The 23,677-nt window shown below is 39.1% G+C and overlaps 2 protein-coding genes and 1 long non-coding RNA gene across 10 annotated transcripts in view; 1 reads left to right on the top strand and 2 right to left on the bottom strand.

Annotated features, from left to right (window-relative positions):
* The window catches only part of Arl5a (ADP ribosylation factor like GTPase 5A), a 28,421-nt gene extending 16,536 nt beyond the window's left edge, over window positions 1-11,885 (bottom strand). For both annotated transcript variants that reach the window (XR_003486328.2, XM_027420441.2), the window contains exons 1-4: window positions 11,600-11,885; window positions 2,701-2,761; window positions 1,937-2,084; window positions 386-469 (exon numbers count right to left, since the gene is read on the bottom strand). Coding sequence is in view for 1 of the 2 variants with exons in the window: in XM_027420441.2 (XP_027276242.1) it covers window positions 386-469; window positions 1,937-2,084; window positions 2,701-2,761; window positions 11,600-11,645 (339 nt within the window). In the remaining variant the exon portion in view is untranslated. The remainder of the gene's footprint in view (window positions 1-385; window positions 470-1,936; window positions 2,085-2,700; window positions 2,762-11,599) is intronic.
* A 99-nt stretch (window positions 11,886-11,984) lies between these two features.
* Window positions 11,985-21,764, top strand: LOC118237936. Its single transcript, XR_004770470.1, has 3 exons — window positions 11,985-12,148; window positions 20,613-20,771; window positions 21,361-21,764. It is a non-coding gene; the product is annotated as an uncharacterized LOC118237936 (long non-coding RNA).
* Cacnb4 (calcium voltage-gated channel auxiliary subunit beta 4) overlaps window positions 17,343-23,677 on the bottom strand; it is a 41,274-nt gene continuing 34,939 nt past the window's right edge. For all 7 annotated transcript variants that reach the window (XM_027420435.2, XM_027420437.2, XM_035446276.1 and 4 more), the window contains one exon: window positions 17,343-21,623. In XM_027420435.2, the coding sequence (XP_027276236.1) occupies window positions 21,363-21,623 (261 nt within the window). In that variant the 3' untranslated portion in view covers window positions 17,343-21,362. The remainder of the gene's footprint in view (window positions 21,624-23,677) is intronic.

Here is a 23,677-nt window from a genome sequence, read left to right as displayed (position 1 = left end):
ATGATAATTCACTGTATGAATAATATGTCCAAAATGTAAAAGGAAAGCTACTTGTAGAATTTTTTTCTTCTTCTTCTTCTTCTTCTTCTTCTTCTTCTTCTTCTTCTTCTTCTTCTTCTTCTTCTTCTTCTTCTTCTTCTTCTTCTTCTGGCTCAGTAAAACCTCTAAATCAGATTTATCAAAGCTAAATATCAATCTAGGATTGTCTGCACAATATTTCTCCTGCTTCCAGATACATTTCAAATTTGGGAAGTATCATAATCACAAAACAGGAATGACAAGCAGACATGACCAACAGATAAATATTTCTCCTTATGAGAAACTACAAAGAGCAATCAAATGTGATACAATGCCCATCCCCACTTACTACCACAAGCAGACTTACCTCGTGGGCTAGCATTTTGTAGAGCTCTTCTCTAGTTACAGAAATCCTTTCTCTGTCTGTGCTGTCCACAACAACTATGACAAACTAAAATAATCACAAAAAAATCATTAGTGACTTTGAGTATTTGGTATTTAAAAATCCAAGGTACTTATTTTGTACTTATACACGATACTAATATCAAGACATTAAAATTTCCTGTAATGTTGGAGAACCAGGAATGTTTATCTTTCTCACTTTATTAAAGCCCGAGGATCTGACTCATTTTTAACTCAAATAAATTTACTCATTTTTAAGGAAAGCAAAAGAAAAGAATATAATACTAATGAAAATAGAACACTTTTTTCCTTTCCAAATACTACATAACTAATAAAAGGGCCTATAGCCCTGTATTTACACTATGATACCATTTTTAAAAAACACAAATAAAACCCTTCAAACACTTAAGGTCCTAAATTTAACTTGCTTCTAGAAAAGTATTTGAAATGAACAAATTGAAAGTATCAATTGGCATCTAAAAACAAGAGCTCCCTGGTCCAGGACATTGCTGTACGGAACAGACAGATGAGACTACGGCTCTTACGAAGTGGACCCCACTGTACTCCCAGCTCCAAGAGCACCACAAGGCAACAGGGAAGCAGAGCAAAGGTACCCTTACTGTACTTACAATGCTCATGTTGTCTGTTACTAAAACACATTTTTTATTTTTTAGAACTTGGTAGTTATTTCCAAATAAACCATTTGGTTCTCAGCCTTTTTATTCTTCAGTTTTCACCAACTGTAAGATTTCATTTGATAGCTTTCTGGCAGGAGACTTTATTATTGTGATGCTCATTCTATCATATGGTATTCTAATACACCTTTCTCAAGATTTACACAATTTAATACCTGGAGCAATATATATGTGGGCACTACATATACCTTTATAAGCCATACATACATTTCCGCCAAACATATGGTGAAATGCTAATGGAGTGCTGGAGCCAGGCCATGAGAGAGACACTTGGTAGCATCATTAGTGACTTAAATATCACCTTTACATATGTGTAGAATATTTCTAAGGCCTTATAATCTACACCACAAAAAACACTGGTGCAACCTGTCAGTTGATGAATGATGAATGAAAGTTTTGAAATTTTCTCTTGGAACATAACATAAATAAACCATATGATTATGTCTACAATGCTTTATAATCAAAAGATTTCAAGTGCAACTGCACTGCATAAAAGAAAATACACAGCAAAACCTGGCTAGGGCTCAAACCACAGAAGAGCCCTTTCACTTGGCTAGAATTTCTCCCACTTAGCCACATATAAATAGTGAGAAAGAAATGCAATCTGAAATCATGAGATGAAAGTCATTATAAAAGCAGCTACTGGATCATACAGCCTGACCGATGGACTGAGGAATGGAAGTTGACAGGTCCAGCACAGTAGACTCTGTTTACACTAAATCAGAATGCTGTCTCATTTTTAAAGGATTGCAATGATTCAGATGCAAATGCTTCTCAAGGACCCAGAGTGCTCATGTAAGCGTCGGCATTAAGAACATTACCTCAGTGTTAGTATAGTAAGTGTTCCAGGAAGAACGAAGGGACTCTTGACCACCAATATCCCACATCAGGAAACGCGTATTATTAACCACGATCTCTTCTACATTGCTTCCTATTGTAGGGGATGTGTGTACAACTTCATTCATGGAACTAGGAGGGGAAAAGTTCACAAAGTCAGTGAGGAAGCTTGCTCATTTCAGGATTACATTAAGGGACAAATCAGCATGACTCCTCTCTCTATTTCATACCCAAGTGTCCTTTTTCTATGAGCTCATACAATGAGTCAGCTAAGGACATAAACAGAGCTCAAAATAAATAATGGCATAAGAATACTACAGATCATTTTGGAAAACTGTATAAATAAATATTTTCCTGTTTTCTGAAAGCAAGAGGCTCAATGCAAAACAATGAGCAAGCTAGATGTCATGTAAATCTTCAGCTCACCACAAAAAGTTGTTTAAATCTTGCTCCTGGCTTCTGGTTAGTCTGCTTGGAGCCATGTAACTTTTCATTGATTTCATTGATCAAATATCACAAAGCAGAAAGAGTAATTAGAAACAACAAAAGTAATTTTTTTTTTTTTTTTGGTTTTTCGAGACAGGGTCTCTCTGTGCAGCTTTGGAGCCTATCCTGGCACTCACTCTGGAGACCAGGCTGGCCTCAACTCACAGAGATCCGCCTGCCTCTGCCTCCCGAGTGCTGGGATTAAAGGCATGCGCCACCAATGCCCAGCACAAAAGTAAGCTTTTAAGCAGTTAATACTCACAACTGGTAAAGGATGGTTGTTTTCCCTGCATTATCCAGCCCAACAATGATAACTTTGTGCTCTGAAATAAACAAACCAATAGTGACTTAAGACAGACTCACACAGACTCCCCTACTTTACGCTTCTTTGTTTCTGTGATATAAGTCAGCACACAGCACTTTCAAACTTTCTTAGAATCCAAAGGATATTCCAGCAAGCAAGAAGCGTGGTTAGGCTTACTTTCTCTGATTCTCCTCACTCTACAAAATCCTCTCTCCCTTCCAACCTCTCCAACAGTCAGAAGCACTATTCTTTCTAGGCCCATGGAAGTCTATGCTCAGCAAAGTATCCCCAAATGTAATGATAACAATTACAAATGCCATAAGTCACTGTCACTGAAGCTCGATCTGTATAAGTTCAGGCATCCCTTGGGTAAGTCCATGTGGAGTGTGAAAAAGAAAGAGGAAAAGTAGAGCCCTTTTCGTGGGTAACTAAATGACAATAAGTACACTTACCCACAGAACTTTATGGCAAACAACTCTAAGGCTGCCAGCCACAGTGGCAGGGACTCACTCCTGCCTTCTGGGGCATCAGAGCTCCTAAATTTTCTCCCTGTGTCTTGTTTTTCTTTTCTCTTCTCTTTAATTCTTTATCTAGGGAACTCTTAATTTTGTATGGTCTGGGTTTCTATTCTTTTCTACTAGGGTTATAACAAAACATTTATCATGATAATTTGTATGTGCACAAATCAGGTATCCTTCAAATATACAGAACACACTATTTACATTCCTGGTTACTGTAATTCTTCCTGGCACAAGACAGGTATTTAATAAGCAATAAATTAATATTCATAAGGAAATCTTTACTACTCAGACATTTCATAACATTAACATTTACCCCAGAGGGGGAACCCTAATATACAGGTGCTCATGTTTTTGTTTTTGGGGGGTTCTTTCGAGGCAGGGTTTCTCTGTGGCTTTGGAGGCTGTCCTGGAACTAGCTCTTGTAGACCAGGCTGGTCTTGAACTCACAGAAATTGGTCTGCCTCTGCTCCCCGAGTGCTGGGATTAAAGGTGTGTACCACCACCACCTGGCACAGGTGCTCATGTTATATAAAAGTTACAAAATCAAGTAATAGAAAAATTTAACTCAATCCAGTTTAACAAGTCAACCACAGGCAGCTAAGTACCACTAGGGTCCTCAAGTGACATGATGATGCTCGTCTCATATAGTTTTTCGGCATCCTTCTGAAGACCCTAGGGCCTATTACATTTCATTTCATACTAAGAGATGACTAGGGTGAAGTCACAGGCTCACATACAAAAGTGATTGACACTTTTTGAAGGTGAAGGATACACACACACACACACACACACACACACACACACAAAGCATGCTATGGAAAGTCACCAGGCTACACCAACTGACAGTACTCTGAATTTATATCTCCTGAGTCCACAAACTCAATCCTGCTACCATCCCAGAGTAGACAAACTCAGAGAAAGCAACACACAAAAATGAGTTACCCAGAAAAACACCAGCAAGAACAATAAAGACAAATGTTTCAAACAAACTTGACAATCTAGGAATAGTGGCACATGGCTGTGGTCTGAGCTACTTGAGAGGCTAACAGGAAGATCACAAGTTCTAGGCTGGACCAGGCAATATGATCAGATGCCATCTCAAAAACTAAAACAAACCCAACTGGCTGACAAGTTCAGGCTCCCTCACCCTGACCCAAGACTCAGGAGCCACTCACAGCCAACCTACCAATTGTCTCCGAGACTTACGCATTTTAGATTTTTAAAAACACATATTTTATTTTATTTTTAGTGTTTTTATAATAAAGCAACAATAAGCAATTTCCTCTGAGGAAAAGCATATTTTATGGCTGAATTAAACTCAGAAAACTCAAATGGTGCCAAGTACCACAAGAGTAACACAGAAAAAAAAAAAAGAAAAAAAAAAAAAACCCTCAGAAAACTCTTGAGAAGCATGGGATTCCAACCAAATAAGAGTTACAGGTACCATGGCCATGGACTCTGCTTTCCATTGGGGCCATGTCTGTAACAGAACCAGGACATTCAGTTCAGCACCTAGGATGCCTTTCTTCCAGCTAAGGCTCTAGTACAGACTGCCTTTCTAATTTTACTTTTCCCCTTGTAAGTGTAAGCATTCCACATTTGATGATGTATTCATTCTTCAGTTCTGTTAATACAAGCACCTATAAAGATATTCAAACAAAAAGGAAATTTCCCAGTTGAATACTGATTTTAAATTAGAGCTTTCTTGAACTGGAGGTGGTGATACACCTCTCTAATCACAGCACTCCAGAGGCAGAGGCAGGTGAGTTCCAGCCTAGCAGAGTTTACATAGCATCCCCTAGGCCAAAGGTTGCAGAGTGAGACTCAGTTTTAAAACAAACTAATTAGAACCTTTCTGTAATATCGGCTTAGTCTTAATGTCAAGGAATACATTTTGTACTACCCCCAGAATTAGCTACAGGACAAAATTTACACGGATTTCCAGTACTCTGAAAAACAAACAAACAAACAAAAAACATTTGCAGTCATCAATGAAAGAAATAATGTCCTTACAACATTCCAAGATAAATAGGACCAGTCCAAAAGAAATACAAAATCCCATCCCAGAATAGACAAACTCAGAGAAAGCAACACACAAAAATGAGTAACCCAGAAGAACACCATCAAGAATAAAGACAAATGTTTCAAAAGAACTTGACAGGAATCTATGGTACATAACTATAAAGAATGACTTAACCGCACATGTGTATGCAAGCAATGTGCCCACGGATGATTAACACACTATCTGTTTTGAATAGCCCTTAATCACCTAAGTCGATTATGAGCATGCATGCACTTCAGCAGTGCCATCCCTCTTTTCAAAGACTGCTGCTTTTCTGCCATCCTTTCTTCCAGAGTCTGAGCTATTGAGTTATGTATTCTCAATAGTGATGAATCCTTTAACCTCCAAAGATGAATCTGAGTTTTAAAGAGAGTCTCCTTGGTATCACCTTGGTCATCAGGGAAAAGGTAGCTGAAATGAGTGCCAGCTTGCTGTCAAATGGGGTATGACCCTTGTGTAATAAAGAATCATTAAAAAACAAAACAAAACAAAAAAAACTTGTCTCCAATGAAATTCTAAATTGAGCTTTAAAAGATAACATTGAATAGGAGGAGGCACTGACAGGAAAACTATCTGGCTTCCTAAAACAGTAGCTTTCATGTGAGAACCCCTCATCCGGTTTGCACAGGAGTTATGGTTCTTGTTTCTGTTTTGCTTTGTGATCTTTAGTTATGCCCTCAAGGACTTAAGTCCTGATTCTAAAACCGTGGTTTTTCTTAGCTCCTAGAAAGGATCATCTACATCCAAAAATACCTAAGAAAGCTTTTTTTTTTTGGGGGGGGGAGGTAAGGGAATAACACATGGCCACATACTCAACAGAACAAGTGAGGCAAGCATGCTGAACAGAACCACCATGCAGTAACATGCTAAGGCAAGGCAGAGGGCAAAAGAGGCTCATACCACAAGAATTTTATTTTCTCAGGATACAAACTAAACTAAACCTAGAAATAAAGAAACCAGGGGGTTGGGAGCATATGGTAGATGATGCATGTGAGAACCCAGATCAGGAGGCATGGTGGGAAGCTTTTAACAGATAAGACTATCCAAGATGGAAAAAACAATCAGCCAGACATTGTATTTAGCTGGCAACGAGAACCATCATTTTGTAGTCTACAAGATAGGGAATGATGGATGTCTTAACAAGCAAAAGTCAGGACTGGGTGAAGGCAGAGCAGGAAAGGTAAGAAGGTGATGTAAATACCCAAAGTCAGAGACCTTGGAGACCAGATGTCCCTCTAGGTCCCCTGCAGATAAAGCAAGAACAGAGTTACATCATTGGGAACAAGGTGAAACGGGATGAGTGTAACAAAGGAGGAATGTCTTAATCCAAATCTCCTAATTCCTTTCTTGGCTGGCTACTAAAATCTAGACAGCTGCTCAACATACTTCTTCTCCAGATTATCTCATTGACTCTCTATTTAATTTGGCTAGCACCATTCTCTACTTTGGAGACAATGCTCCTCTGCCGAATTTTACAAAGTCACACAAGTCCTACTCCACCACCAAACACATAAATATAAACCCCAACTGAGATTTCTAAAACATCAACAAAGGGAATGTAACATGGACAGCTGTTGTGACATTTCAAAAGAGAAGAAACTCAAGTCACACATGTGTAAGACATAAAGAACTCCCCAAAGAGCTACAGGCTATAAAAAACCAAAACCAAAACCAAACCAAACTGACATACTAAGGCAGAAGTGCAACCCAGGGAGGAGTCTGTAATCCAGTGGATCACCCCCTCATGCAGCCTCACATCCCCAAGCTGAATTCTCTTCCAACTTTAGAGAGGAATGTGCTTACAATAAAGTATCAATGACCATTTTGGTAGCTTCCTAAATCAAAGATACACTGTATGAGTCATGATGAGAACTGTAACATTAAGACAGAGTTGTGTAAGAGCCCAAAGGCTAACAGTCACAAACTAGCTTATCCCTGATATCACACAGGATTAGGTCATCCATACACATTCTATACTAAATCAACTCCCTCACACCCTTACACTGTTTCACCATTCGGCCCACCTCATTACTTGACACAGCGTTCTATAGAGAACGTAAATCTGTAGCCAGCAAGTGCTGTAACCCTGTCTTACAGTGTGCTTTAAGACACCATAAGACACTGTGGAGGCACAGAACCTGCAATACAGCACACTACAAGTAATGTCACTGAGGACAAGTGTCAATCTGACTTTGGTCATTCCAACTCTTTGACACTTGTGAGTCACTGCAATTGCTGCTTTGTCTGAGTTTTCATTTAGAATGATTTTCTCACAATATTCCTGCACTCAGGAAAGTCCAAACACCACCACACTATTACTCTCTGCTGGGGTTCTGAGTTTGCTCTGGGTTTCTTTACCTCACCAATCAATACTGTTTTGTCATAAAAACACTTCTTGTTGTCCATGGGTCCTTTCTTTGACACACCCAGGCAGCTACATATTGTCTAAATCTTTATCCCTCTGACTACCACTCTGTAAATGACAAGTTGTGTCCCAACAGCAAGAGCTGGGACACATCTTCTCAAGCAGAAGCTCCATTTGCCACATCCATTCCTGTTTCGTCAGCCAACACAGAGACTGAAGTAAAGCATGCCGGTAATGAAATATCTCTCAGTGAACAAAGAAATCAGCCTGGAAGACAACAAGGGTTAGCAAATCACTGTTTATCAAGCTATTTTATATTAAAATTCAACTTGGGGGACTTAAAAGCATCATAAATTTTATTTTTAAAAGCTGAAAATAAGCTTGCTATTCACAGAACAGTGAGGAAGCCTTGGGAGCATAGACTTGCTACTAAGAAATTTCTGGGGAAGGGGGCAAGCAACAATTAGATATACAAAATCTAAGAGACAGAAATCACACAGTAATTTGAGGTTGGGAAGTTTTACAAAGAAAATATCTAGACTGATTAAACAACAGACTGGTAAGAAGATAAAACTAATCGCTACGCCACGTAAGAGCCAGGTACTAAGGATAAAGGTGTCTGCACTACAATTGGCTTGTCCAGAGAGCACACTGTCACTGAGAACAAGCATTTCCTCCTTCAGTGTCCCTCCAGTAAACTTCACTCTGTACAATTGACCAGAGAGAATGCAGACAGCATGCACCAGAACTAACAGGCAGCATCCTGATGAGGGACAGGCACTCCTAGGCGAGTCACTTTCCTTCTGTACTTGCCTACATGTTTGAAATCCCTTGAAAAAAAGAGCAAAACCAGGAACAGATCTTCAACACCAGATCTAAGCAGTGAGCAGCTTTGTCAGCACTCATTCATAACTTGATTCCCTTCCCAACAACCAGTAAGTAGGGCAACACAAGGATGTCAACAGGGAAATTCTACAGCTTCAGTGTCAGAAAGGTTTTCTTTCACCCACCATCATCTTTATAAAGGGTGTGTGTGCGCGCATGCACACACACACACACACACACACACACACACACACACACACACACACACACACACAAGCATGTAGATGATCAGAACACTGGCACTAGAAACAGAGACCCTTGTTTAAAAGCTCCTAATGTGTACTTGTTTGGAGGAGTAACGCAACATGAGGCAGATTAACCAACCAAACCCGATGAAACACCTAGAACTTAGTGTTGCAAAAGTCTCTTATATTATCAGCTGCTAATTTATTTGTAGAGACAGGTTGAGTTTCTTTTCTGCTGCCCTAGACTACAATAAATGTTTCATAAAGGCATGGAGATTTGTCTGCCTTTCCCACCACCAGGAGCAGTGTGGTTCTCAACCTTCCTAATTGCTTTGACAGTTCCATATGTTGTGGTTGCCCCTACCCTAAAATTATTTTCGTTGCTACTTCATAACTAATTTTGCTACTGTTATGAATCATAATGTAAGTAACCGTGTTTTCTGATGGTCTTAAGTGACCCCTGTGAAACAGTCAAAGGTTGAAAAACACCGACCTAGGGTAAGTGATGACCTAGAGTAAGTATTTAACAAACCACTTCTAGACACAGAGTTATTAACGGCGGGCAAACATACATCTAAAGATTCACAATACAACAGGGAGAAAAAGAAAAGACATGAGCCTCTTCTTAAGAGACCACAGGCAGCCACATTTCTTTGTTGTATCTTTGCCAACTGTCTGGTAGGCATCTGCTTCCTCTTTTCCAGGGAAGTAACTACTTACAGGGACTGCTCAAACTTTTTTTTTTTTTTGAGGCAGAATCTCATGTAGCTCAAGATGGCCTTGAATTCACTAGGTAGCCTAGGATAACCTTAAACTTCTGATCCTCCTGGTTTGGAATCTTGAGTGCTAGTATAACACCCCCCCACACACACACACACTACCATATCCTCTAATCTCTCATTTGGGGATGGTGAAGTAGTCAAGCACTCAACCAACTGAGCTACACCCCCAGCTTCAGATACTTTTTTAATGATGTAAATAAATTACAACATCTAGAATACAGTTTGAGCTCTACTGAATCTGTGTATCACCTACATATAATCTACAGTCCTTCTAGGCAGTTCACTATCATGGCTTTAACTGTGCTGGCTCTGAGTTCATCAACGTAACAAACTCTGCATAACCAAAGCCTCTTCCCAGGAGAGTCTGTGAAAAGAATATAGACACGTGTCTTGACTCTTCTGAAAAATAGGCATTGAAGACACACCTAACTTATGTGTCCCATTTAAAACAGATCCAAAATACCAACAAGTATCTGTGACTGAGCAGTGAACACACCATTTAACAAATCATTTCTTCACAATTTCAATATATTGACTAGTAATTTTCTAGAAACTGAACTCTATTAATTCTCTTGTTAATTTTCAAACACCAAGTAAATTCAGGCAAATAGTACCACAAAAATGGAGATTATATGACTTGTAGTGACACCGATGCATTCCTGTTATTTGCAACTAGCTGAGTTTAATAAAGCCCTAATTCATTTTTAAGTTACAGAAACAATTTTATCGTTGACTCGAAGAAGAAAGTGAAGACAATACCAGAGACCCTTTAACAAAGTTTTTCTAACCTTCATAGCAGAACTGAAACTCAGGCTTCACAAAATTCAACAATATAGATAATATTACCCACATAAACATCATCAGTTTTACAACAATGTAGCCCTCAGTACTTCAATTAGAGATTAAATTTTCAAAAACTGTAGGCTCCACAAATTCCCCCTGTTCTAGGCGTCCAGACCCACAGAATTGTGAAGAAACTTCACCACCACCCGCCACACACACTCTGCTGACCAGACTGTTGATGGGAATGTCGTCTTTACCACCTTCCACTTCATTTAGTACCGTTATCTAAACTATCATTTTAAATTATTATTAGAAAAGCAAAACCCCACTGGGGATTACAGGCCCAGTGTGCTCTCTTCCCATAAAGCCGGCTGAATCCTGGAGGAGGAACAGGAAGGTCTAAATAGTAGGCACCACCGTTCATTAAGTTTTAACTGGAAAAAGTGGGGTGCAACAACGCCGCCAGCTTATACAAGAGAAAAACAGTACGTTGTTGAGAAGGAATGAGTTGCAACTAGTTTCTTTTTCTAAAAGCACTACGTTTCATTTTAGTAACTGTCTAGTTCTGTTAGCACTGTATTCGCTCCAGTTTCACACACTAGTTTTGCATATTTTTTAATAAATCCTTTATGCATTCCGTGGCAATGTCTGCGTTTAGGCGAACTTAAACAGTAACCTGCTAGTTACCTAATGATAACGAATGTTTCCCGAGGTGTGCTTTTAAAAGCTTTCAATTAAACACTTTAACTAGGGCTAAAAACAAAACAAAACAAAACAAAACGAAAATCCCCAAACCAAACAACCAAACAAAAACCCCCTCTAATAACTCAAGAAAGAAAACGACCTTAGGCTTGACCTTTATCACAGAACCAAACAAGGCAAAGGAGAGCCACCCATCACCATTCCCCGGCTTGGGTCTCCCGGCTTCTCCCAACGCAAGCCGCCCCAAGCGAACCGGACTAGCCGAGCACGAGTTCCAGTTTTCCGCATTCTGCAAGCCGTGGGCTCGGTGGCCGGCGCCGCCAGGGCCAGGGCCCCCAACCTTCACCCTGGAAGCCCAGCTTTTCTCCGTGCGGCCCAAACCCAACTGAGGGCGGCAGGCGACGGGGATGGAAGCAGGCCAGGTCGTGCGCTTAGGCCCCCGGTGTCGGGCAGGACACCTCTTACGCTCGCGATCAAATCGGAGCAATGGGTGTGCGGCGGGAGGGAAACCTCCCCAGCTCCCGGGAGACAAAGGCTACCCGCCGGGACCACCCCGCCCGGCCCAGGCTCACCCTGGTGATTGAACAGCCTCCAGATCCGGGTGAAGAGAATTCCCATCCTCGGGCAGCGGAGCCCTCCAGCCGCCCGGGCTCAGGCTGCGGGGCAGAAGGACGCGCCGGGGCCTCCGCCACTGCTCCCGTGCCGGCCGCGCGCCCGCTTCCAGGGACCCGCGGGGAGGCCGCAGCCCAGGCCGCCCAGCCACGCGCGAGGCCCCGCCGCTACCGCCGCGGCGCTCGCCTGGCTCGCGGACATCGCCGCCGCGTTGTCTGCTCGAGCCTCGCGGGCCACCGTCCTCCCCAGCTCTTCTCCAGTAGCCGCTGGGCAGGGCGGGGCGGGGCGAGGCGGGGCGGGGCAATGCGCAGGCGCGGAGCTGGGGGCGGGGCTCGGGCACCGGAGGCCTCTGCAGCGAGGAGGGCTGAGGGAGGGCGGCTGGGGCTCGGGTGCCGGTGTCCAGGTTTGAGGTTGTCTCTGAGCCTGCAGCCACAATGCAAGTATGTAACCATGCTCACCTCCAGCCCTACACACACTCCCAAAAGTCCCAGGTTTGGGCCCCGACGACGGTAAGCTTTAAGTCTCTGTTGAACCTGTTACCCCTTGACGGTAGCTGAAGTCATTGGCCTTTTGTTTTTCTTTTCTTTTTTTGACATCGTTGTAATTTTTCTTACCTCTGTCTTTGCACCTTGGCGCTCTCTCTCCTCATTCTCTCTCCACTCCCAGGCCATTCTTGGTTAGAACAGTTCTCCTCAAGTCTCCACGGTTTTAGTGGTCACAAAAGTTGTCTGCTGAGCGGTCGAGTCCCAAAACACTGTAGACAGACACTCGCTGTTCTCTATGGTCCCAAATGTCCTTTCCTCTCGTTCAAGAGTCACCTTTCTGTTAAATAGATGGCCAAATGTTCTCTGTGCTCTTCAGTCTTCTCGTCCACAGTTTGAACAGTTGTGCCTCTGGGAAAGCGAGTGTCCAGCCCTGCCTCCGCTGCAGGCAAGTGGTTGAAAACTAAAATGTAAGTAGTCCTTGAAGATCTTGATCAGGAGAGTTCTTGTCCATGTTTCTGTTTTGTTTTCGTCTACTTCTCTTAGATCTCTGTATCTCAGTGTTCCTGATGTAGAAGTGTAGGTTTGATTTCTGAAGTTACCCGAGGACCCTGATAGTCTTGATTCCTGAAAAGGGAGTAGGTAGGAAAGAGGAGCTGGAGTTGTTTACTTCTCCCACAAAAATAAACAAAAAGCAAACGCAGCTTCGTTTCTTTCTAGTCTCTTTAACTTTGATTTTTAAAACGGAAGAAGGAAAAAAAAAAAAGGCAGAGATGGGGAAACGTGGGAGACTTGTGAAAGGCACTTGGAGCTGTTCCCAGTTACCACCTCATCCACAACAGCCACGAGAAATGAAGCACTAGACCCTTCTTCCACCTGACTGCTCCTAACCACATACTGCCTTATCTCAATGTATGGAAAAGGGAGTTCTCTGTTTTCTTTGTGGGCTTGTGTCTAAATGCCAATCTTTGAGACATACATAAAGGAGAATAAAATCATTAGACTAGTTTGCACATTTAGAGTATTGTATCTGGATTTATTTAATAGCCTGTACTCTTTAGTATTTCCATTGTCATCCAGTATAGGCAACACTTTAGCTACTCTGAGACAGTTTTTACAAACTCCCACACGTCTTTGGCAACTTATTAATGCATGCCAAACTCATATTGTGAAGTTAGGGCTTCATGTTTTAGAACTCCTTTAAGGAAATGGTCTCTTGAGAGACTATTTTCCAAGTGCCCCTCACAAAAAAAGGGAGATGGATTTGGTTAATGTAACTTTTGATAACTTTAATAGATAAAATACAAAATTGGTACTAGAAATGTAACTGGGAATGTCGAATTATTTGTTTCTCCTGAGACCCTATAAATATTTTATCAATTTTTAAGATATGAAGACATAAAATGTCTGTTTTACCATTCTACTGTTAATAAGGAGAGCACTGGATACAACACAAGAAACAATGGTTTCCAGATTGTGGTCTGAATTGTGATCCCTAACTAAAGAGAAACAGTGAGCTTTACCATTGCCCCGTGTTTTTGCCTTGGCAAACACAATTCCCAGCTAACTTCAGAGGGAGTGGACAGCCAAATAAGAGTAGGATAGTTCCTTACCATGAAAACATGTCTGTGTTCCCATAGTCAGGGAGGCTAGAATTAGGGAAGTAGAGTCACTGAGAGAAGGAAGAAAGAAAATCTACAGAATTTGGACTAGGAGACCTTTGAGTCTTTGGCTCCATATGGCTTGTACAGAATGAAACCCTAGGGAGTTGGCTAGTAACAATTTCTAGGGAAAAAACATACCTGGGTTATTGCAAAATAATCCCAGATAATTGTTTCAAAGGCTTAGGAGTCATTGATTTAAAGTGATCCCTTCAGTCAGAGAAAACTCAGATGTAGGACATTCAGTAGATGGGTCTCAAAAGAGGAGCTAAGTTTACGAATGGGCTCCCCAAAATGGGAGCCTGGCTGAGGATAAACTTTGGCCAAGTGAGCAACTGATTGTTGAAACAAGTTTGATGTTCCACAAAGGAATACACAAAGTGGACATCACTAATATAATTGCAATGTAAATCTAATGGTCATGTAAGGAAGACATAGCAGTAACAGATCCAAACACAGGGACTTTGAACAACTTGGAGTTAGTTATTGCTAGAAGGCAGTTAAACCACTGTGCTGACCTTCGTGTTACATGAATATAAAGACAGAGATTTCGTTCTACAGCCTAGTGGGAATGTGCTAATGACAATAAAGTTAGTTTCAGGTATATACCCAGTTAAAGCAACAGCAAGAACTGTGATTTCCAGTTGGGAACTTCTGATTGTTGGGGTGGTCTTAGGTAGACCCCTCCAATAACAAAATTATTCATACAGCCAACACCCTGTGTTTGCACACCACTTTGTGTGTTTCAGTTTACTATTTCTCTGGAGAGTATTTGATGAGTGTATTATTTAAAAAAAAATACTTCTCAGAAAGAGGTGACACTGGGCTTTTGGTTTTCTTAATTGTAGTTGGGTCTATTAATCTGTACTCTGCCTGCTTTGTCAGGGAGCTGACATGAATTAAATGTGATAAAATTTGTGGAATAACTTGGCTATAATACATCACTGTATAATTCTAATTCTAGTAACATCTTGCACATTTTCCTTAAGCTTCTTGTACACTGCAATGAGATGAAAGTAAATTCCAATCCTGTTATAGAACACAGGCAACTGACTCTGGGGTGTGTGCCACAAGTCCAGTCACAATCTGTATCCCAACCACAGAATTCCAGAGCTATCACTCTGGAAACTTCTGGCAGCTGCTATACCAACTACGTAAGGGTGTCTTGAGAACATTAGGGTTACCTAGTATTTTTTCTGTATTCAGCCTTATTTCACACATTTATTCTTGTATATTCTACTTCCTACATGTGTGTGCAACTTAAACATTCTTTCCAATGCAACATTCTTTTGTGATAACTCATAGAATCTAGCAGAATAATCAGGAATTGGTCACTTCATTGAATCTTTTTTTTTTCTTTAAAGAGTAAATGTATAGATTTATTTTCCATTAAAAGCTACAGGAGTATTCTTTATGATTTCTGGCATTTCCTCTGTACATTTTCAGAATATAAATGAGAGGTAGAATGCTGGTTTCAGTGTTTTTAAATTTATTATATAAAAGAAAAAAATGAATGCAGTTTTTTGTACACATTTAAATTCCATAAAACAAATCCATAGAAATTAGGATACTGTATGCATGCACTCTGCATTTTCTTTGTTAAATGTCTTTGCTCACAAAAATAACACCACATTTTTTCTTTAAAGCCACTAAAGCAGAGGGAGAACAAAGCATGCAGCACATATACATTTGCATAGTGTATTTTACCCAGCATGCCTTGTAGAATGCTACATATACCTATATAACAAAATGAAAAGGACAAATTATTAAAATCAATAACCAAAAGAAAAGGAAAGTTAGTTGACAAAGGCATTTTCCCCACCACATCAGCAGAGACTTAGGAATAACCTGGGATAACAACAGCCCTCAGAATAGGGGGAATCTTTTTATATCATTTTGCCATAATTATTTTAGTATGTTTCCTATTAATAATGTTATTTTTATTCCCTCCCACCTCTTAAAAATACAGCTAATGGCATTAATGTATGCTTCAAATAGGATTTGAATTGAACAAAGAATCCCTACTTAATATTTTTCCATGGGGACATTTTACCGATCTCTAACTTGAGGCTGGGAAAAACATAAACTTTCAAACATCCAAAGCCCAGAGGAGCCCATGAGCTCACCTGTGTGCCATTTGCTACCAAAGGAGGAGAAACAACCAAAAATATAGTAATATAATATGATTCTTAACGCAAAATAAACTTCATATGTTTTAAGTAAGGGAATAAAATAAGTAAATTGCACTCAGATTGAAGGCTATGAAATAAATTGCTGGAAAATATCAAGCAGCAAAGTCACAAAGATGAGAGATGAAATAAATATGATAAAACACAGAACCAAATCGACATACTTCTAAAAACAGGACTGCCAAATTTAACAGTGGGTTTTGTTGTAAGTTTGTGCTATAACACATGTGCTTCTTTCTCCTCAATCTATTTTCATTTATTGGCAAAATATATATATATTATAATTTTGTACTGTACAATATATATTTTTGCTACATTATTTTTCTACTGCTAATGCAGAAATAACAACATAGATTTATTTTGGCAATAAAATGCTTTCATTTTAATAACATCCCAGAAAATATTGTAAGGCATATGAAAAATAGTATGCAACAATAGAGCGTTAATGACCCCACATCTGTAATACCCATGTGCATATGGGATTCACATTGATGTCAGTGAAATGTGGAAAGTGGCATGCAAGTAGGGCAAGAAAGGCCCCTGCATAAATACAGATGTAGCCATTTGTCGGGAGTTTTAAGTGTTCAAAATATAACCCAAAACTGCTAGAGACCTGCTACTTTTAGCTCTCAGTTCTCATTTTAACTTTTTATAATTTCCAAATGAGGAAGAATCTGTGTATTCCCTAAACTATTATAAATTCATTGGTGACATTTTCTTTCATCTCTATGTGAACATTTTACATCTACCAAAAAGAAAGTTTCATGAAAAATTATAACTTTCCAAAGCTCATCACTATTCCCTCTTATTTATATGTATTTATGGCAAGTAGGAGTTACAGCCCTTAATTAAGATTATCTGATGAGATACTTTCTAATCTCCTTATAATACACCTTCATACATGCAGCATTTGGTATTAAATTATCCACAAGTAGATAAAGACATTGCTATCAGAGGATGTGTTTCATTGGAGAAAGGTTCTTTTAACATGAGAAGAAACCTTGAAGAGTAATTTCTGAATGCTGTAGCTATCTGCCCATATAAGCCAGTTTTACTAGTTTGATTAACTAGATTGCTTAACTCAACAAGAAGTTATTCTTAATGTCCATCTAACAGCTCTAATGTTGACTGGTTTAATCATCATTATCATTTAAAGGAGAAGGACTGCTGTTTGCCACATAGACACAGCTGGAGTAAGTAACCTAGTTAACAGTTACAGTGTTGACAGTGTTTAAAGATATAAGGGACTAATAAAACAGATTTTATTACATAATTCCTGTAAAGTTTTCCCTCATAGTTAGTAAAGGATGAGTTTCATATATAAAAAAAAATGTAACATTGTCATGAAAGACAAAGGCAAATATAAAGGAATAGAGGTTACATAAGCATTTATTTGAAACATTGATATGAAGTTTGTTCCAATTACACAAGAGTTCTAGACAGTGCAGATGCATACCCAGTAAGTGGCTACAGCATACCCTAGGTGCCCATACAAGTCGAGGATCAACCCACTCTGCCTTTAAACAGCAAGTCTCTGGATTTCTCTTCCTTAGACCTTGAGCTATAGGTGACACTTTTCACACAGAGGTAGTTCCTTTCAGTTTGCTTTGTTCCCTAGGATGGCTTCTTGTTAAATTAAACTCACTTCATGATAAGCCACGAATCAATTCCAAGAAAACCTTGCTAACATGGAAGAAATGAAATTGTGGTTAGCGCATTTGAAAACCATGTAACATCTAAAGGGCAGGCATATTTAACACTTTTAAGCATTTAACTGTAGCAACATTTGCAGAACAGACACTCTAAGACCAGAACTTTTCCTTTTAAAGACGACTGTTTTCTCTAGAGAAGAGGTAGTATACATGTATCGTTAGAGCGGGCAATTTGTATGGTGGTATTGTGTTCTTTTGTTTTTTTTTTTAGCAAATATCAAAATAAAATTATATAAGAAAATATACTAGCTTGCAAATTAAGGTTGCCTAGAAAACATTCTTAACTGACATACTGTGTCTCATTATTTTGGGATATGTTTATTTAAAGATCTGAAGATTGTGAGCTATCTTTTGCCACAATTTCCTTGTCTTCATTCCCTTTTTACTTCCCCCATTCTCTATTATGAAATTTAAGGCCCCCACACAAAAGACAAGTTCAAGTATGCAGGTATGAAAAGAGGTTAACATTCTAAAAATACATTTTTGCAAACAACAATAATAATTAGAGTAAATAACACATTTTTAAAAGTGGAACTAATAGTTGTCTCAAATGGTTTCAGACTTTAAAATTCATTCCATTAAGGATGAAATGCAATGATTTATATAGTCACACAATTGAGACTCTTTTTAGGAAAGACCATGAGTGTAATTGATAACAATCCAAATCTTCTCCCCATTAGAGCTATATACAGGTGAGAGTAAGTCATCAGTCATTTATAAACACCACTACACATTGTTTTAAGTGTTAGCATAAACAAGGCAGCAGTGTTGACTATGATATTGGAGTGACTTTATAGCCTTGGAAACAAGCACAAGGACCCACAAATTGCATTTCTTCCTTTTCCACATTGTTGGATGAGTCTGCATTATTACACATCATAAAAAAATCACAGAATTTTAACATGGTCTATTCTATAAGTGAAAACAGCCTCAAATGATATAGAAATATTTGGCCTGCTTGTCATCATTTTCCATTTTGAGTGAAATGAATCAAAACAGAATACTTGTCGAACATGTATTTCCTAGAGGTGCTTGGTGTTCTTGGCAAAAATAAAACTTTTGTTTAGTATATATCTGTATTTTAGTCATTTATACAAGCAACTCAGCCTTTAGAAAGAAAGGAAGAGTCTATCTCTTCATTTGGAGGAGAGAAACTTATTATTAAGAGGAAGATGAAGAATATGCCAAATTAAAACAAAATAGTAAATACATCCATCAAAAATATACATTTTACCCTTTCCAATATTATTAGCTTTTGAATAGAACTGCAAAGCAAAATAGGTATGGCAAATGACAGATGACTTTTGTGCACAGATTAAATGGGCCTCCCTCTTTCAGCATGATATGGAAGAGTAAAAGGGGGGGAAAAGAAAGGCTGGAGAGGCTAGAGAAATAAGTGACTCTTCAAAGTTGAAAGAAATGGTACCTTTGTTGACTAGGATATATGTGTAAATGCTGTTACAGCTACCTGCCATAAAACATAAATATCTTAAAGTAGTTAAATGACCAAATTGCTAATGCTACTGCAGAAAAAGCTGAACAGCAGTCTATTCTAAGTTTATTACACCCCAGTGCACTCTCTGCAATTGAATGCTTTAATGCGCACAAACAAGAAACCAGGAAAGCATACAGGAAAATGTTTGGCTAATGTTTTCTTTCTCATGCAAATATGTGCTATACATGTAATAAATATAGTTTGTTTGCTGGAAAATGCTCTTCTGTGCTCTAGCAAAGTATGCAGTAATGGAAGATTATATGGTTATTAAAGAGCCCAATGGATGCAGCTCTCTTAAATGTCTTAACAGAAAATTCTGTGAGCCTCGCTAGATGACAAAGAGCTTCACAAGCCAGTATCATATGTCAGCTTGTCCATTTTACTGAGCCCATGTTTAAATGTATCAAATGTTTGAGATTACTTACAAAATTTCAGGCAGCCTCATTATCAGGTAAGCAGGTTCATAACGGATGCACATACAGTCGAGACAAGGGGAGGGGAGGGCACATGAGGTTGATGGGACTCAAGATATGAATAACTGATCAAGAATATGAAACTTTTTCTCCAGATCAGGAAAATTAATGAACTGGTGCATAGTTTTGAGGGCCCGGGTCTTGACATTTTGGGGGAAAACAACAATATAAAATTAATCATCCTTGTTTTCAAAAATTGACTTCAAGGCATTTTACTAGTAGAAAGAGACCGGTATGTCTAGCTCCAGTTGGGGTTTTAGAAAACACATGCATTGTGTCATTTTAGAAACAAGTCCTTTCATAAAGACATTTGTTTCTTGTATAAAAGTCAATTTCAATCATTTCTTGGATTAAAGTCTTCTTTAATCTTTAGGAGATGGGTCACCAGTCTCATCTAAAGGCTGTCCACTAGCAATGAAACACAGCAGTCTCCAAACTCCCAAAGGCCCTGCATTACAAGTGCCTCACTTTTAGTGAACAGATATATTCTCAATCTGCTAGGTTTTTTTTTTCTGCAAGATTTTAATATAGTGTTTTAACTTTTCCCAGTTAGATTTTCTTGTGAAAACATACCTAATTTTATTATGTCCACGAAAAGCAAACAGAAAGTTATTAGTTTGATTTAAAAGCTGTGGAATAGTGCTATAACATTCTCTATATTCAAAGAGAGACTGAGTGAAGTTAGGGAAAGACACTCAGCTGTGCTGGCAGAGCTCCCAAGTCAGTGTCCGTGAGCAGTGGGATGGGTGGTTTCCCATCTGGAGCTGATTGCCTTTGTACTCAGAAATGTCTGGCCACATCTCTGCTATCTGACTTCACATCTCCAGATGTGTACAGTTGTACGCAGACTGACAACAGAAGGAACAACACCTCATTTTCCACTTCCTATAGCTAGCCATGCTTCAGCTTCTCTTTACCATTCTCACTGACGATAAACTCCTTTCCTCCTTTATTTCATCAGCTTCAAACTGACTAACAGTACGGACTGAACAAAAAGCAAAATACTTTGAATACAACAGCTGTGTCAGGAAAAAGAAAAATATTAAAATCTGAGGCGATTATATAATTTCTGCTTAAGATTTCTGAGATTTGGGGACGTGGGACACTATCAATACATTTGGTAAGTTTGAAAAGCTATCCTGGCAACATTAACATATTATTAAAATGTTTATACATTCCAAATTGAAGTGTAAATTTAGCTTTCATCAAATAAATACCACAAGTGGCTTTGGGTTTCTATTGGTATTTTGATTTTCATATTTTTTTTTGACTTTTCAATTGATTTCAACATGCTCAAGTAGACTTTCCAGTCAATTCACCCAAATTCCAACAGGAATTGGTTTATAAATTGGTTCCAACTGGAACTGGTCATTTGGAATTTCCTACATGGGAAATTATTTTATATGTGCCTTGATAAGTACCCTAAATTACAAATTGATGTGTCTAAAGTCTATGAAGAAAATAAAAGGTACTGTTATCATGTAAATGTAGCACTTAAAAATACCTATATGATTGGGCATCTGATACCTGTCTAGACTCAAGGGCATAATGTACTTCTATTTAATTCCTGCCCCTTAGATCAAATGACAGCAGCCCACCTGCACAGCAGATACTGTGCTACACTTGCCAAATTAAGATGACTGGTTTATCCTAGCAGTGCTATGGCAAATTGTCAACAGATGAGTATTTTCGTTTGTTTGTTTTGGCAGCCTCAAAGCCTATGTCGGGAGTCATGGCTGTATCCCCCAGGTGAGCCTCGGTTCCTGTGGGGTTTGTAAGTGTCCTGGTATGTGTCAGGGTAATCTTCTTCCACCAGAGGGTAGTGATCTCGGCTGTGCTGTGAGCTGGAAGACAAGCGGTTCCTACTCTTACGAGCCCTCTCATTGTGGTAATTTTCATCAGAGGTCATTAGGCTTCGTCTTTCAATGGGAGAGTTCTCTGTAGAATGGTTGCTGTGCCTCATTCGCTGACTCTAAAAATATCAGACAGTTCACTGGTTAGATAAGGTACATTTCATTCACCGAAACACGTTAATGCATGTGCAGTAACAAGGTGTGTAAAACAGAAGGTGAATATCTGATCTAATAAAGCTTTTTGATACATAAATGCTCTACTTGGAGTACCTGGTCTTTCTCTTTGGGATACCCCATACATACATGCTTATTACTAATAGTTTACTGTAAGTATACCATGCTGTGTGACAGTGCTTCCTATTGAAACACAGAACTGAAAGTTGACTCTTAAATAGAACTTAATCTATTTAGATGGGCCTAATAATTCTCTCCTTCTATTGCAAAAAAAAAAAGGGGGTTATTTTATTATTGGGAAGTAAAGTTTACAATAAGATCTATTATTTGATTTTTTTCATGAGTAAATAAAAATCTTTTTCCTTCTTAAAGTCACATACTACACTAACTTCATCTTGCTCTAGATTGATGTTTCTTATAGCTTAAAAATTAATGAAATTATATCTGTATTATCCATTAAATATATAATGCATTTGTTTCTGTATCTGACATGGATGTAAAACTTTCAGTAGTAGTCTTTCTAAACGAATACACAGTATTGTGGAGCCAGCTAATTCAGGCCTTTATATATTCTTGCTTTCTTAACTGAGTTCTGTAAAAATAATCTTCAGATATAAACAAAATTCTTTTTAATATTATTAACTGAAATTAACATCTTGAGGCAGTTATTTGATGGCCCAGAATATGGTATCTGACTTTTTTTCTCTAATTTTAGGAGCACCTGTCTGTGTCTATCAGCTTAGGTAGGTCACATGGACTACAGAGCAGGGACCTGATGCAACCAAGGGTCCAGGTACATCAGCTTCACATAGAAGGGAACTTATTCAGTGGGTCAGAGATCATGCCATCAAATATGTATGTTACTCAGAGAAGTAGGCCAGAGGATCAAGGGCACCACATTAACTCATTGATGATGCTGGGATAGCTACTGTAGGTGGACAGCCTTAGGGTTATGTGTTATAAACGAAGTGCAACATTGGATCCCCCAACATTACAAAGTTTACTGGATGATTTATCCATTCCTCTTATTGCCATCCAGAGCCACCCAAAGCCAATGGGAATGTTACTCTCAGACAGACACACAGGAAGGAAAACAAGGCAAGAAATAGCACTAATACATGTAGACTTGCTGAACATTACCATTATCCATTTTCCATATCATTTCTAGACTCAAAATAAATTCATTTATTTGGCAAGTTTTCTGCTTACAAAGGTGCTGTCTGCACTAGAGTAATGTAGTTATAATAGCATTTCAGAGAGTGCCATTTAGCTTAGAGTTAACTCTACAAAATCTTCAATTATGACTATCATTATAACCCATTAAAACAAAACCAGTCATGTTGCCAAGAGGCTCATTTGACTGCATGTTCTCAGCTTGGAGTTTGGATCCATTCCAGCTGCTTGATAAATGGTAAATAATAATTAATGCAGAAAGGCAGGACTCATTTTGTATCACAATGCCTCTGGCATGCAACATCTAGTTCTGATTGAAGCAGCAGAGTAGCAGAAGAGACGAGCTCTGGCTTTCTTTGTGCTTATCCCCAGATTCCCAATACAAACCAAGATGGGCCCCTAGATACCCCTGGAAACTCGGGGATTTGTCACCATTTCCAAATCTGCTCACTCTTTCTGTTTGTACAAGGTGGGGGTGGGGGGCAGGTTCAGCAGCCTGTGGAACAAGAATAAGTCAGCCAAAAGGCCTCTCTATCCTGAAGTATCTTGGTTAGCTGTCCATAGTAAGTCTACCAGAGAGTAATTCATCTAAGTAAAATCCATTATCAATTCATAGCAAGATTTTCCAGAAAGGGAAACTTGTGGAGAGGCAGGCTTTGTCAGTAACAGGTCAAGATCAGTATAAGGTTTAGTTTTTTTCTTTAAACACAATTTAAGCTTTATTTATTTTATAAGTATAAATATTTTGCATGCATGTATGTCTATGTACCACATGTGTGCCAGGTGCCCATTGAGGTAAAATCCCCTGGAACTGGCGTTACAGATG

Source organism: Cricetulus griseus, chromosome 6 (genome assembly GCF_003668045.3).
Source record: "Cricetulus griseus strain 17A/GY chromosome 6, alternate assembly CriGri-PICRH-1.0, whole genome shotgun sequence".
In the NCBI taxonomy this organism is placed as follows: domain Eukaryota; kingdom Metazoa; phylum Chordata; class Mammalia; order Rodentia; family Cricetidae; genus Cricetulus; species Cricetulus griseus.
The sequence above is the reverse complement of the archived record's forward strand: the minus strand, read 5'-3'. Positions and strand labels throughout refer to the sequence as shown.